At 36.7% G+C, this 15,339-nt stretch overlaps 4 protein-coding genes across 6 annotated transcripts in view; 2 read left to right on the top strand and 2 right to left on the bottom strand.

The window, feature by feature from the left end:
* The window catches only part of LOC129798571 (hamartin), a 21,978-nt gene extending 13,237 nt beyond the window's left edge, over positions 1 to 8,741 (bottom strand). Inside the window, exon 1 of the mRNA XM_055841780.1 lies at positions 8,404 to 8,741. Within this exon, the coding sequence (XP_055697755.1) occupies positions 8,404 to 8,500 (97 nt within the window). The 5' untranslated portion in view covers positions 8,501 to 8,741. The remainder of the gene's footprint in view (positions 1 to 8,403) is intronic.
* Positions 1,302 to 4,149, top strand: LOC129798572 (F-actin-monooxygenase MICAL3). 2 transcript variants are annotated; one of them, XM_055841782.1, is made up of 6 exons: positions 1,302 to 1,572; positions 1,677 to 1,920; positions 2,113 to 2,828; positions 3,317 to 3,795; positions 3,869 to 3,947; positions 4,015 to 4,149. In XM_055841782.1, exons 1-6 carry the CDS (start codon positions 1,555 to 1,557, stop codon positions 4,015 to 4,017), a joined length of 1,539 nt encoding a protein of 512 aa, XP_055697757.1. In that variant the 5' UTR covers positions 1,302 to 1,554; the 3' UTR covers positions 4,018 to 4,149. The 2 variants fall into 2 exon arrangements, with proteins under 2 accessions (XP_055697757.1, XP_055697756.1); XM_055841781.1 differs by having other exon boundaries at positions 2,110 to 2,828.
* On the top strand, positions 7,925 to 15,339 carry LOC129798575 (protein farnesyltransferase subunit beta). Of its 2 annotated transcripts, none has more exons than XM_055841785.1 (4): positions 7,925 to 8,240; positions 10,724 to 10,901; positions 10,972 to 11,912; positions 14,891 to 15,339. In XM_055841785.1, the coding sequence occupies exons 2-4, from the start codon at positions 10,809 to 10,811 to the stop codon at positions 15,144 to 15,146; spliced, it is 1,290 nt and encodes a 429-aa protein (XP_055697760.1). In that variant the 5' UTR covers positions 7,925 to 8,240; positions 10,724 to 10,808; the 3' UTR covers positions 15,147 to 15,339. The 2 variants fall into 2 exon arrangements, with proteins under 2 accessions (XP_055697760.1, XP_055697759.1); XM_055841784.1 differs by having other exon boundaries at positions 7,925 to 8,282.
* LOC129798573 (glutamyl-tRNA(Gln) amidotransferase subunit B, mitochondrial) lies at positions 8,793 to 10,738 on the bottom strand. Its single transcript, XM_055841783.1, has 5 exons — positions 10,535 to 10,738; positions 9,873 to 10,456; positions 9,417 to 9,811; positions 9,223 to 9,359; positions 8,793 to 9,164 (listed from the first exon to the last, which is right to left on the bottom strand). The coding sequence occupies exons 1-5, from the start codon at positions 10,630 to 10,632 to the stop codon at positions 8,825 to 8,827; spliced, it is 1,554 nt and encodes a 517-aa protein (XP_055697758.1). The 5' UTR covers positions 10,633 to 10,738; the 3' UTR covers positions 8,793 to 8,824.

Below are 15,339 nucleotides of genomic sequence, written 5' to 3'. Positions count from 1 at the left end.
AAATAACGGTTTTTCAAGGTCAAAAGTTGAAAAAGGCTCTAGAGAGCGCTCGTAGAGGCTCGTTGGAAAGGAGTTGAAATTTCCGACAAAACTGAACCGGTTACAATCGGGTTTGAACCGGTAATGAACCGGTTCATAAGTGATAACTAATTTTCATACAAAATTCAATTAAATTAGTTCTGAAGTGTATTTAGGGAAATATTTTGTGTGATTTAAATCAGTTCGAAACGGTTTTAAACCGGCAATGAACCGGTTATAAACCGATAAATAATTTTTGTCTGAAAATCATTTTTATTACTCTTTAAACTATTTTTTGGAATCTTGACTGACGGTTTAATGCGGTTAAGAAACGAGAAACTGTAAATGATGCGAAAGTACTTTTTAGCTATAGCATGTAATGGCCTCTACACACTAGAGAAATTTATGTCCATATTGAAGAATTTTATAATATACTCATAAGTCACGAGTTCGAGCATTTCGCAAAGTCTTTGTTACCCCTTTTCTGTCAAAAGAATCTTTGGGAAATTACTAGAGAAACATATTTTTCTACAAGATAAAGGAAAATAATATCTAGAAAAGTTGGAGAGCGATAAATTTCCTAAAAGAACACGCTGTTTAGAAATCAATCAGATCTCCCGAAAGCTTGTTTAAAATAAAATATCTAATAAATTATTATAGCACGGGCACACCTTTTAGATCAGGAAAATTTCATAAAGTCAAAATTCACATTCCTTTCTTTCGTAAAAGCTTCGCAGATGTCTATCCTACTTTTTCGCACTCTTCTTCTTCTTTTCAACATCACACCAAATTAAATTTAGTTTAGTCCAATTTTGAGACCGAAAGAGTGGGATAGACTTATTTAATTTTTTTGAGAAAAAAAGTTACGAGAATTTTGATTTCATCAAATTTTACCGATCTAAAAGGTGTGCCGAAGGCATTATATTTGAAATTCATTTCAAATTAATGGTCTTCATATAATCTGCATAGATTCACAACCTTTTGTAATCTAATTTATCATGTAAAATCATGAAATTGTTAATTTATCGAGATATTACCGGCCGATTTGGACAGATCTTTTTGCAAATTTTCTTCAGTATACCGTGTCTAGACAGAGTTCATTGAATGTTTCTTTTACTTTGAGCTGCGTGATTTCTGTGAGTCATAGTCGTTTGATTTGTGCTCTAGTGCTAAGAATAGGCTGTGCAGAGGAATTTAGCACGTGCGCAAACGCACCTGAACGAAGTTGATCCGACTGTCGATCGTTATGCTATTTTTGGCGCCAAAGTCAGTGGGAAGAGTGAGAAACCAGTGCACAAAATTATACATTTGCCGACGCATGCTTAATTAGTGAGTGAAAAATGTACGAAAAGTGAAGAACGTGCGCAGAGAATTAAGTCAAAATCCACGAAAAAAAAGAAGATTTGAGGAATTCTTTCAGTAAAAGTCACATTTTTCTTTCTCGTCAAATTCAAGTGAACCATTTTTTTTGTGTGATTCAACCAGGGACTTTTCAGGATAACCCAAAAGGAGATAATAAATTTTGCTGAGAGAAAAATGGCGACAACAAAGAATGTAAGACATCTCATTTTTATAGCCTACAATCCTCCTCCTCTTTTGCAAACTTGCGTAATATCCGGAGAGGAATTTCATTTTTCGCTTTTTTTCCTTGTGCCTAGGATCATCCAACCAATGGCATTGATAAATCGGTTAAGAAGTGCAAAAAATGCGAAAAAGATGTCTTCCATATGGAATTACTGAAAGCAGAAAAGAGTTTCTGGCACAGAAATTGCTTTAAGTGCTTTGAGTGCAATAAACAACTTCGTATGGATACCTATCAGAGTCACGAGGGTATCCTCTACTGTAAACCGCACTTTAGGGCTCTTTTTGCTCCAAAACCAGTTAAAGAAGTCACGGATAATGGTAAGTACCTGAGAAATCTGCCAGATTTCTCAAAGTTGTGCCACTAGCGCCTCTAGCGTTAACCCAAGGAATTTGCAATATTTTATAAAGTTGCAGCATTTAAAGAAGACCTTTGCATTAGGCTTCTGATTCAAAAAATATATTTCTTTGAATTTTTTAATACCGATTTTGAGAGTTTGAATTTCTTAGTAGCGCCCCCGAAGAAATATGAAGTGATCGTGCGGGAAAATCAACCTGCTGAGTTGCCTCCAGATGTCGTGAGATCCAGTGATAAGCCAAATTTAGGACTGGAAGAGCTACAGACTATTAATTTGAGACAGAAATACCAAATGTTTGAGCAGGGCAAGGTATTTAAGCGCCGGGAAGAACCAGAAGAGGAAGAAGAGTCTAGCGAGGAAGAGGGCGGTGGAGGCAATATGAGCCAGAGATTGGGATACAAGGAGATGCGTGACATTAGAAAAAAATTCGAAGATGGCCACTTGAGCCGAGAGGAAAGACGTGAGGAGCGCAAACAGGAAATCCAGAATATCCGTTCAAGGCTCTTCATGGGAAAACAGGCCAGAATCAAAGAAATGTATCAGCAGGCAGTGTTAGAAAGTGAAAGTGGTACCAATCTGGCCACGCCTAAGGATGTTCCTGTATGCCAGGAAGCTAAAAATATCCGAGAGCGCTTTGAAAAGGGTGAGGCATTTGCCAAGAGTAATCAAGTATCGAAGGAGGAGGATGTGAGTGAGCTAGTGGAGCATGGATTGGCTAAAAAGAGCCGATCAATTTTCAAGGAGCTCGATGCAACAAAGGGAATAACACCATCTGCTGCTCGAAGACCATCAGCTGAACTTCATCGATCCCCATCAAGTGTCAATGCTGCTAATCAGCCCCAGGGAGAAATTGTGCGTTCAGACTCGCAGGTTTGTTGCAACCACGACCCTACAGATCTGTCCAACGGCGTTATCACACTTGCACATTAAAATTTTAATGTGATTCACATTAATTGTCGCTTGTGAGCGTCCAAATATGTTATTTGTGTCTTTGAGTCACTTAATATTTGGGATTTTTCTATTTATTGATAAAGAAGTGGACTTGGCCTGAAAAAATAAGTTTAAATTTACCTAAAGCATAAATATTTTTCACATTAAAAAATTAAAGAGAAAATCACATTAATTTTTCGCATTAATGCTAGAAATCAATTTATATCAAATTTTGCGGGCCAAGTCTACCTTTTTATCAACAAATAGATCAAATTTTGAATACAAAATGATTCAAACACACAAATTACACATTTGGACTCTCACCAGCGACAATTAATGTGAATCATATTAAAATTTTAATGTGAATGTGCAAGTGTGATAACACAGCAAAGGACTCAAAGTCTTCTAAAAGCCAATTCTTATTGCAGGTCGACAATGTTCAGGTGGAAACATCTCAAATAAGTTCACGCTTCCGATTCTTTGAGACCTATCGACCACAGGAACCGGAAAAGCGTCAATTTCGCATAACACCACCAAGAGAGGGCGTTGTTCGGATGCCATCGCCAGAGAAGCCAGAATATGCTGATTGGCCAAAAGCACCAGAAGTGCTGGAAGAGACAGAATCGAAGGCAACGGCCAAGCGAATGCTATCACTGTTCCGACAGATGGAACTGATGCAAGATGACGAAGTAATTGGGGATGGTCTTAAAGGACCTAAGGAATTCACGCCACCACCAAGCGCCACAAATGGTGCTAGTGAAGCCGAAGAGAATGCCAAGAGGGCAGCTAAAGCACGCGAACTCAAGTCTAAATTCGAAAATTGGGACTTTGATGGCGTTCAAAGAACTAGCAGCAGTGCTAGGATTATGGAGGACATGGAAGAGTCTCAGGTTGAAAGCACAAAGAGGTCAGTAATACACCTGGATAGAACACAGAAACCCCTTTAGAAAACATTTACTCCAATTTTCAATCTTTTTCAGCCTTTCGGCCAAATTTGAATCCATGCGGGAAACTAGTGCCTTTCGTCCACGTCAGAATATTAAAGTTAACAGATTTGTGGTAAGTTTAATAAGGTAGCAACTGTTGCAATCCACCTAAATTTTATGCATGTTCTTTTCTATTGCAGTAATCCCTTGAAGGAGACGACTTTACTGATACTCCAATATGACAAAAATCTTTTAAGTATCTTAACCATTTACTATCATGTTCAGTTGTTCATAATAAAGATATATCATTGTGCTGACAGGACACTGTCGAAAAACACGGAGTTTTGCTACAAATACTTGCCGCTCTTTAGGGTCAGAATCTGCCCTGGGATTAATTATATCCCACTCTGGGATTGATTCTATCCCATTTTGGGATTGATTCTGAAAACTCAGAACCTGCTCTAAATAGAATTTATTTTATTAAAACTTTTTAGTATGAAAAGAATTTCGATTTATCCAGAGGGCAAATAATCTTATTTAAACTTCACTAAACTTCACTGCACATTTGTATTTTGTGTACCTGTGTACCTAAAGTACTTATAACTGTTGAATGACTCCTCTTGAAGAAATTAAACTACTTACACAAGGGTGAATCAAATATAAACCGAGTTATTCTTAAATCATTGATACATTATAAAAACACAAATTTGCAAAGTTATATTTCACATCCTCCCAGGACTTCCAATTCAAGACCTGGCCAAATTGTATCAGTTTTTCGAAATTCTCTATAAAAAAGGGGTGCAAAGCGTCTTAGTTTTGTGAAATGCCCGAACTCGTGGCTTCAATGCTACACCTCAAAAGTACTTTCCCATCATTTACAGATTCACAACCGATTTAAACCCATTTAAAAATTACTCAAAACATCACCCAAAATGACTTGGGAGTGATAACCTTAATTTTCGGATAAAAATTAGTTATCGGTTCAGAACCCTTTTGCAATCGGTTTAGTCTTATCAGAAATTCCAAGACCTTTCCTACGGCCCCAAATAATGTACCACTCGGTTGAGAAATACACTCCTTAGAGCTTTTTAAAACTTTGACCTTGAAAACCGTTATCAGGAATGATTCAACATTATTTTCGTGCATGGACTAAATGTGCGTCTGGGTAATCTGAAAACATATCCAAAAATAAAAAAAAATCGCACTACGTATTTTTAACTCTTTCCGGACCGCAGCATATGCTGCAAGACAAATGCGCCATTTTTTAATCAAAAATATCTAAGCTCAGGAATTAATTGAGGTCCTACAAAACATATTTTATATTTGGACATCCTTATAGTTTGTAATCATCCACAAGAATCGGAATTTTATCAGTCCTGAATAATTAAAAAACATTGTTTTTCACTGAATATTCATATGCTGCTTTGGGTACTCAGAGTCCCAAAAGAGACGAAAGAGTTAAGCACACCCCAAAAAACATCAGGTTCATGCTAATAGTCCCTGGTCGACTTATGAGGTATTCTCTGAAGGTTCCAAGGGTTCCAAAAGTCACTAGGACGAGTCAATTGAACTGCAACTAAATTTAGATCGCTATAACTATGAAACCGTTCGGGACAGCATGGTCAAATTTAGGATAAAGTTAGTTCATTTTATTGGTTACAAGTCCACAAAAGCATTTATCATTTTTTTGTGATTTTTCTGTTATCCGTAATGGCACTCAAATATGATAGCGCAATTGCTCTATATTCGACTGGAAAGGTTCCAATGGTTATCTATAATCAAAACCTGATTGGGATTAAATCTTTTGAGTTTTCAAATATAACCCGAAACAGGGATACTTCCAGCCCTTCCAGCATTATAAAATTCTATGGTGGATGTTGAAAAAAAATGCCTCATTGTAAGCCATCGTCCTTAACCCTTTAACGACGAGACAATTTTCGCGGACTGAAAATCAGCAATAAAAATGAAACCAATAAATAAAATCAGTAAAAGGTCTTATATCTGGCCTTCGAAAAGCCAGAAGAGTTTGATTTGGTGTATTTTTTTTGTCTCTATGAACGATGGGGACAAAAATAGCCTACAAATTTAAGTAATTTTTCTAACAATACTAATGAATGATAATTTTCATTCTAATGAAAAATATGTTTGAGTATTGTAGTTTCTTTTCCCAAAACAGTTTTGCTTAAAAAAAATTGGAAGTATAAAAAATATTTAAAATTTTTTTCATTATAAGAATTAAAAAATTCGTCATTTTTGAGCTTCAAAATTTACTATATAGTATAGTATTACTATAGTATTGTATAGTAATACTATAGTATAGTATTACTATACTATACTACACTACTATATACTATTACTATAGGTCATACTATAATTTCAACATTTGAACGTCCACCTGAAGTCAAGGACCATAATTTTTTATAGTATGGACTTCTGCGATGTCAAATTATCGCTTTCCTTTGGTACTTTTGGACTATGAAATTGTCCTGAAAGAAGCTCTGAAGCAATGGAGTACACAAAAAAATTGGTTAGAAATAGTGGAGATTCCAATAAGCCTCGGAACCATTAGAGAAATCGCGCGTCAAAGAATATTGGTCAATGTCTTTTTTTTTTGTTCCCCTCCTTTAATTCCCTTGCTCAGGTCTTAGGCCTTAGGCCTATTTTGACCGATATCCTGTCCAATAAAAAACCCAAATGGATCAAACTGTCAATAACTTAAAAAATAAATAATCTATAAATAACGGAAACGTTTGGTTGGTCTAGGGCATTAGGATTAGATTTAAAGTTTAGCTTAACTGATTTCGTACGATAATTAGCGAATTTTTGGGAAAATTTTTACTTAGATTTATGTATTAAAGGGGTATTAGATCTGTCACTATCTGAAATTGCTTACTATTAGAAATTCAAAACCTAAGAGAACTGGACTGATCCTTAAGTCTACAGATCGTATTTATAAGTTAAATACAGACTTAACACTCAAAAATTTGAGGGAAAATCTTTTGTTTTTATATATTTTTTTATTCCTTTTCGGTATAATCGAATTGGTTATTATAGCAAAATTATTTTTTCTTTGCCTCTAATTTGTGGAAAATATGTTTAGATCGGACCGATATTTTAGTGAAGAGGAAGACTCTAAACTAACAGTAATTTGCTCTATATTCTTTCTAAGAAAACTATAATACGGGCTTCAGGCCTAAGGCTTAGCCAAATGGCTTAACTGCTTTAATTTGTTATCAATCACGATTTTTTAGAAAAATTTTACTTAGGATTGGATTATTAAAGATAACTGACTTATTAGGCTCTCACAAAACAATAAAATTGCTCGCCATTTAGCATTTTGAGACCTTTGGGAACTGGGCTAAGGGCCTCGGCAGACCTGAGGATTAGCCGAGAGAAGGCTTAGCGTAATTATATTTGAAATAATGATTAAAGTACATTTCCATCATTTTCTACTAAGTCGTCTCTCGGCTTAACTCGTAAGTGTGTCTAGGGCATAAGCCTCTAGTCTGAAGACCGCTTAACAGTCCATTAATTTTACCCCTGTCTAATTCTGCTCCGATCTCCCCTACTGAACATTTTTTTTTGCTGTGGTAAAGAAAAATAAATTAGCGTAAAATGTTACTTCAGTTAGGAAATACAAACTTTTTTTCTCTGATTTGAACTTCTAAAAAATAATGCAAAAATATTATTCTTTGATGGGGGGAGAGGTTACAAAGTTACTGCGAGTTTCAGCAATCGACAGAGGCCTATTGCACTACTCTCTCTTAGATGGTGATATTTTATAAAAACTATTTGAAATTCTCCTGATAAAAAAAGTCGTAAGAATATCTTAAGCGCCTAAAATCAATAAAATAGTAATATAATGGAACCGACGACATAATATTACTTAATAATATATGATATAAAAAAAACATCTAGGAAAAGTTCTATTTTTCTGAATAAGTTTAACCTTGAATAATTATAGAAGAAATACAGGTTTTATTTAATTGTTCTCTATTATAAAATATTCATAATAAATTATAATAAAACTTATTGTAGGTAAATATTCTTAATATTGGATGTGTTTGTGATATCAAATTTAGCTTTAAAAATTTCATATGCATTTTCCCAGCAGTTTATCAAATAATTAGCAACCTAAAGACGTATTCTTTCCTGTTATCAGAAACAATTGCTTTGTGCAGCTATAACAAAAAAAAAAGAAATATTCCGCTGATTGGAAATAAACAGTAGGCTTTTAATTTATCAAAAGAAAATGATTTTGTTAGACGATATCATTGTGAGCAGTTAGTAAAAAAAAAGATAGGATTGAATTGAGAAAAACAAAGTGATAAAGAAATGTTAGCAAATAAGACAAATGGCCAGGAAATTGGGTAGAAAAAAAGGTCTTGAGAGTAAAAGCCGGAAGGAAAAAAAGGCAAAAAGTGAGGTTAGATCATTTGACAGCTGATTCCCATTTGGATGTAAAAAGGTGTGTGTATGTGTGCGTGGGGCGAGAAAAAAGTCTTTGTTCCCGGACTACAATCTTTTCCCATGATAATTCCATGCAATAGAAGCTACCATGTTGTAGATAGAGTGGTCAGGTAACTTACTCTGGCTGAAGCTCTCGATGAGTTTAGTCTTGTTCTCCTCCACCTCCTTCAGATCACTCGACTCGAGATCATTGAACATCTTGGCCACCACATCCATTCTGCCTCCAGCGCGTCCTGCTGCCTCTCGTAGCCAAATACGAGTATCAAACGGTTCCTCCTCTCCAATTTTAGTGCACTTTTAGCATACTTTGTCACATCCAGTGCACTCACTCTGGGCAATCACTGGAGGAGTTCTACACAGTCATTTTCACACAACCACCCTCCTTTTTTTCACACAACTCGACTCTCCGCTATCAAATCCCCGACGACCTGTCTACATGCGACCCGAACGCCCACGAACATCCCCGAAAGCTGCGCTTTCAGCGCCTCTAGTGGCAAAATTCAAATTGTAACGGGCGCCATAGCATGGCGATTTTGCGATTTATTTCAACATTTTCTTGAGTTTTTCCACCACAATCGATATATTTGCACGATTTTCCGTGCTTTTGGCCACTTCACCAACTATCGCGTAGAATACCTTTGTTTTTCCTCCACGGTATGCAGCTACAAGTTTAGGATTTGCGACCAAAGTAGCCTCACAGATTTTCTCAATTTCGCCTTCATCAGAGATTTGCTTCCAGTTCTTGGATTCTGCCACGTTATTGGGGCACTCAGAGGGATTTTGAAAGAGCTCTTGGAGGATCAATCGAGTTATCTGAAGATTAACTTTACCCTGATGAAGCATCTTGATCAAATTCCCAAGGGATCTTGAAGGGATTTCACTGAAAAATGAGGCCAATATTGTTAAAAATTTGAACATTCCTTAAGATTTTCCCTTACCATTCCTCTATTGATGCCTTGTTCTTGTTGTAAATGGTCAGGAGTTCATTGGTGAGAATGTTAGCAATTAGTTTTGGCGGTATGCTCCCATCCTGGTTGGATATTTCCAGGAAAAATCTCAGAAGAATGTCATCATTCTGCGGGAAAAAATCACAATGAGATCCTTACAAATTTTCCTCAATTCCCAGACTCACCACTAAAATAATTGCAGTCTCTGGAGGCAGTGAATAATCCCTGGTTAATTTTTCACGGGTTTCTTCGGGTAGTTCGGGAAGTCCTTGCCGGAGATCTTCAATGAAACTTTGACTGAGTCTCAATGGAGGAAGATTGGGTTCAGGCATAAAACGATAGTCCTGCAGGACTTCTTTGTCTCTCATGGCCACTGTAGTCTTGGAGGTGGCATCCCAGGATCGAGTTTCATTGTGAATCTTCCCACCATCTTCAATTATGTCAATTTGCCGGGAGATTTCATGAGCTATCGCATTTGCAACTCCCCTGACAGATCCGATATTTTTGATTTCCGTCCTTGTGCCCAAAGGAGTTCCTGGCTCGTGCACAGAAACATTGGCGTCCACTCGAAGGGCTCCCTCTGAAAGGAATGTTTTTTCTTGAGATTTCCTGGAAGAGATTAAGATTAAAGTCTTCCTTACCTTCCATTTTGCAAGAGCAAGTTTTCAATCGTGTAAGGATTAGGATGAGCTCTTTGACCAATGCTGCAGCTTCTTCTCCGTCACTGAGATCAGGATCAAAAACAAATTCCATGAGAGGTGCTCCTGCTCGATTGAGATCTACTAAACTCTTCCCAGCTGCATCATCATGGAGGGATTTTCCACTATCCTGTTCCAGTTGTAGTTGGTGCAGATGGACAGTTTTCTGGTAGGGCTTCTTAGTGATCCCTGGGATGAAGACTGGGAAAGATAGGGTTCCATTTCGAGCCAAAGGAGCTCTCTGCTGAGTTATTTGATAGCCAGCTGGTAAATCTGCATAGAAATAGTGCTTCCTGTCGAACATTGACACCAAATTGATGTCACAAGATAGAGCCAAGGCTGTTGATAGTCCTGCTCGGACGCAGGCTTCATTGAGAACTGGAAGAGTTCCGGGAATTGCAGCATCGAAGAGGGAGACATTGGCATTAACAGGAGCTGCAAATTCCACTTGAGCTCCTGAGAAGAGCTTTGAATTTGTCTCGATCTGAGCGTGGATCTCCAATCCCACAACACTCTTCCACTTCAGCCTTGGCCAGGAATATTAAAACTTATTAGGATGACTCTGAAACTTGCTTTGATTTGTGATGTTTCTAGAGTTGACTTACTTGCTCTTCGGAAGAGGTTTTGTAGAGAAATTTCCCATCCCACGACTTCTTAAGATACCTGTTAATCTAATTCTACTGCTATTAATGTTAATCATCATTTTTATAACTAATTTTTCTCAAAAATTCCACAAAGAAACAATTTGTTTTGATTTTCCGGTTTTTGGGACAAATACCCCCTCTCCAATGCAGAGAAAAGATCATTTTGGGACAGTCCATTTGTGAGGTTATGTGTCAACAAAGTGAAGAAAAATAGTGCAGGAAAAACCGCTTGAAAATGGAAAATTCTGTGAGAATACGTGATTTTCGAAGGCTGAAGAACTACAGATTCAACACGGAAGGCGTAGATACTATAACATCTGAAGAACAGGTATGTTTATACAGTTTTCCCTACGTTTTGCCATGGATTTGCCCTGAACGGTGTTTCCTCTTCCGGAAAGATTGCCACAGAGCAACTTGTCTTTCAACATTTTGAGAGATTTGTCCAGTATGCGGCACTTGATCCAGAATTACCTCTGCTACACCGAGAAAATCACACAGCATACCTTGAGAAGTGCCTCAAGGGACTCCCGGAAAGTTACTCAACTCTGGACAGTAGTCGCCCATGGATAGTCTATTGGATTCTCAATTCAGCAGCTCTACTCAATCACAGATTCACAGACAGTCAACTTCAACGAACTGTGGAATTTTTGAAAAAGTGCCAAAGTCCAATTGGTGGCTTTGCCGGAGGTCCTGGACAATTTCCGCATCTGGCACCTACGTATGCTGCTGTGAATGCCTTGGCTATCATTGGGACTCAGAGTGCCTTAGAAGCGATCGATCGGGAGGCTCTGGTGAGCTTTCTCAAGACCATTCGTGAGCCCAATGGGGCTTTCCGGATGCACATTGATGGAGAGTTGGATGTCCGGGGGGCTTACTGTGCAATTGCTGCGGCTAAATTGGCTGCAATTCCACCTGAGGACTTTGCAGTGATATTCGAGGGTACAGCTGACTGGATTGCCAGCTGTCAGACGTATGAAGGGGGATTTGGAGGTGCTCCAGATCTCGAAGCTCATGGTGGATACTCATTTTGTGCAGCAGCTGCTCTGGCACTGCTAGGAAGGCCGGAAGTTTGTGATCTCAAGGCACTTCTGAGGTGGACAATTAACAGGCAGATGGCCTATGAGGGTGGATTTCAGGGAAGGACAAATAAACTGGTGGATTCGTGCTATTCTTTCTGGCAGGGATCCCTTGTGGTCATTGTACAGACACTTATGGCCAGTTCGGATCCCTTTGCAAAAGTCCCAACAACTCGACCAATGTTCTACAGTGAAGCTCTTCAGGAGTACATCCTGATCTGCTGCCAGAGAGCCAATGGAGGCTTCATCGACAAGCCACAGAAGTAAGTTTGGGGAATAAATCCACAATGAGATTTTTTTTAACGATTTTAGATGTGATTTCTTCATAATCACACCTATTGTGATACTCCGATTTTCTAAAAGTGCTCCGATCGAGCTAAAATTCACTGGGTATATGTTTTGAACATCCCTGATGCCAAAAATAATAAGCCGCCATTTTCGGGTCCGGCCGGCCGTCCGGCCGTCCGTAGTACGCAATATCTCCGTATTGGAAAGAGATTATCTTCATAATTTTTTTTTAAATGTCTACTTGCGCGTGCGACAATTTCTATGTTATTAGTTTTTTAAAAAACCGGTTCTAAACCGGTTTTTATAGGTTTTCTAGAAATTGGCCTATGCAATTTGAACCATTTTATGTTCATGTTGTAGCGCTACTTGAGTAGACCAATTTAAAAAAAAAATTGGAGATTGCTTCATGATTTCTCAAGATATTTCAAGTTAAAGATTGCAAATTTAAGAAATTTTTCGCGGATTTTGGCGGATCGCGAAATTTTTCGCGGATTTTCGTAAGTCGCGAAATTTCGTCAACTTTAAGGATTTTCAGACATTTTTATGCATTTCTCATACAATTCTTCTCATTTTCAAGTGACTTTTTGCAAATATCAAGCCAGAGGGAGGCTCTAAAAGGATGTAAAGTTTGAGGCCTCTATCTCTCATAGTTTACGAGATAATCGACTTTAAAGATTTTCAGACATTAAAATCTGACTAGGGTGGAATCACCACTTCTAGTCAGTGTCCCACTTTTCGCCACTCATATTGAAATCGCTATTTTTCGCGATTTATGAAATAAATGAGCCGCAAAGTTACTTGTATTTTTACTGCTGCTACGTATAGAGTCGAAATTCGTTTTGAATTTACGATTTTCATAATTTTTTAGAGCAATATTTTAAGCAAGTGCATCGAATCCAATATTTCTTACCCAATATGCTAAGAGTCATCAAATTTACATCAAGCAAAATATACCTTTTTGGATAAATAATTTGACTATTGAATATTTAATTACACTTGTGGAATAGATAAAATTTGTATTTAGTTAATTAATATTTCATTTTATATTATATTTTTATAAAAATGAGGCATGGCGAAAAGTGGTAATATTTTGGAATGATTTTACCATCTGTCGCCATTTCTTTTCAATACGCGACGCAAACTTCACTTCGTAGATTCTCAGTTGTCAGTTGTTTACTTTATGCATTAGTCCTATAGTTTGATTTGTCAAATAAAAGCGAAGAAAAATCCTTTAAATTGAGTAATGATAGGGTGATCATGAGGAAAGAGAAATACTGAATGTATTCATTGCATAATATTGCCCAAAATAATCGAGTTCGAACTTTTTCAAATGAGTGGCGAAAAGTGGTTACAAAACTGGCGAAAATTGCTAAAAAGTGGCGGCGAAGTGGTTATTTTTGCATTGTTAATAAAAATCAGTTTTTTAAATAGTCCAAGGTTAAATTGGAGGACTATTGTTTTCACAAATCTGCAACCAATACATTTAACCCTCTAACGGGTAAGACCGCCTCCAGGCGGTCATTCTATAAATCGCATTTACTGCGATAATATTACTTATTTGAAGTTTAAATATCTACAGTGTCCTCAGTTGTAGTCTTACTAACTTATTTTCTGATGCTGAACTAATTTTCACTTTTCGTTTGCTTACAATCTTCAGTTTTGTGTGACAGGTCAGAGAAAAAACAACAAAATGTCGCTCGCGACATTTTGCGTTTTCAAGTACAAAAGAGATTGTTTTAAAGTAATCTAACTGTAGTAAGAATATTATTTCCTGAAAGATATGTTTTTCTAGTTTCTATATTGCAATTCAAAAGTGTGAAAAAACTAAAAGTATGAGTTTTAGAAGAAAAAAAGGAAGACCGCCTGTGGGCGGTCTTATCGGTTCAAGGGTAAAATTTTCAAAAATTACCGATTTTTTTATTTATTGTTTTGGTTGTTCTGGTAAAATATATTATTATTTTCCATGATATTAATCATGGAAAACAATTGAGATTACACGAAGACTGTCCAGAATGAGTAAAATGGTCGATTTCTGCGAATTAAGCAAATTTGAAAAAGAAGCAGAATGCAACAGTGATGATGAATTCCCTAATTCGTCCTTTAATGCCCAGGATCGTGAAATAAAACCAAAAAATGAGCAATGTATTTCAAAGGACCTTTAAATTATACAAGAAGATGACGTTTTCATAGCTGATCTGTGACCTATTCGGTAAAAATTAGTCTTATTGAAACATCTTGAGCTTCATTAACGTCTAATTATAAAAATTATAAACGTTTTTTCCTAAATATTATCATTTCTTAGATAATCATACAACATTCATCCATAAAAAACGTTTAAAATTAATTTATTTTACTATTTGTTCACTATTTTTAAATTAAAATATTTCTGTCTTTTTATGCCTTAAACGCATATGACCGCCTGGAGGCGGTCTTTTACCTTTTCTCACCTGGCGCCCAAACGGAAAGAGATAATGAAGAATTGATAGTATTTTTGAGTTCAGTGGACCATTAATTACCCTAGACAAAATTATTTAACTACTTTTTTGGATATTAAAGAAAACACCGTTAGAGGGTTAAGTAACTTTGTGTCAAATTTGAGTTATCTTGTAATAAGTGTTCAGAAGTTAAAATAAAATTAATTCCCGTTTTTCCTAAACATGGCGATAAGTGGTTATTCCACCCTATTATAAAGACTATTTAAAAAATAAATAAATTATAATATGACATATGAAAAATAATCGTTTTAAAGATTTTCAAACACTTTTATGTATTTCTCATCCAATTTCCCTCATTAGTAATGATAATAAGTTACATACAGTTTAAGAATTATTAAACGAAATTTGCATTAGGTATTTATGTCTAAATATCGTTCGAATTTGCCACAATCCAAATTTGCAATGAAGGAATCACACCTCTATAAGCTGATCTAGGCTTATCACTGGCTTTTTTTCAGATCTGCAGACGTCTATCATACGTGCTACGCCCTCAGTGGACTCTCAATAGCCCAGCATGCGGAATTCAATATGGAACCTCGAGTTATTGGGTATTCTTCCAATGAACTCCTTCCCACGCATCCTGTCCACAATATTCCCCCATCTGCAGTCTCTGCTAGCTATGCATACCGAGCCCGGAAAGGGAAATCACCTTCGACAGAAGCCTCCACGGAGATTGAGGATATCTGGGATGATGACTCTGAAAGGGATAATTAAAATAAAGGAAATTTTTCTGGGACAATCTCCGTGCTCTAAAACTCAAAATATAATTTCTTCAGACTAAAATCTCATCGATTTGTGAGTAATTTTAACAATAATACTATCTTTTTTTGTCTCTTGCTCCCCAGAAAGGGGGCTATTTGTAATATTTAATTGTTACGGAGTAAAAATGGAGAGAAAAATTTCAAAA

The sequence above is a fragment of the Phlebotomus papatasi genome, chromosome 1, assembly GCF_024763615.1.
Source record: "Phlebotomus papatasi isolate M1 chromosome 1, Ppap_2.1, whole genome shotgun sequence".
NCBI classification, from domain to species: domain Eukaryota; kingdom Metazoa; phylum Arthropoda; class Insecta; order Diptera; family Psychodidae; genus Phlebotomus; species Phlebotomus papatasi.
The sequence above is the reverse complement of the archived record's forward strand: the minus strand, read 5'-3'. Positions and strand labels throughout refer to the sequence as shown.

Bases quoted from the DNA above. Each gene is read 5' to 3' on its own strand.
- LOC129798572 (XM_055841781.1), top strand. The intron at 1,921-2,109 runs GTAAGTACCTGA...TGAATTTCTTAG, and splicing joins TAAAGAAGTCACGGATAATG to TAGCGCCCCCGAAGAAATAT. The intron at 2,829-3,316 runs GTTTGTTGCAAC...TTCTTATTGCAG, and splicing joins TTGTGCGTTCAGACTCGCAG to GTCGACAATGTTCAGGTGGA.
- LOC129798573 (XM_055841783.1), bottom strand. From the start codon at position 10,632: ATGATGATTAACATTAATAGCAGTAGAATTAGATTAACAGGTATCTTA. The intron at 9,812-9,872 runs GTAAGGAAGACT...CATTCCTTTCAG, and splicing joins TTGCTCTTGCAAAATGGAAG to AGGGAGCCCTTCGAGTGGAC. The intron at 9,360-9,416 runs GTGAGTCTGGGA...TTTTTCCCGCAG, and splicing joins AGACTGCAATTATTTTAGTG to AATGATGACATTCTTCTGAG.
- LOC129798575 (XM_055841785.1), top strand. From the start codon at position 10,809: ATGGAAAATTCTGTGAGAATACGTGATTTTCGAAGGCTGAAGAACTAC. The intron at 10,902-10,971 runs GTATGTTTATAC...TCTTCCGGAAAG, and splicing joins CTATAACATCTGAAGAACAG to ATTGCCACAGAGCAACTTGT. The intron at 11,913-14,890 runs GTAAGTTTGGGG...GCTTTTTTTCAG, and splicing joins TTCATCGACAAGCCACAGAA to ATCTGCAGACGTCTATCATA.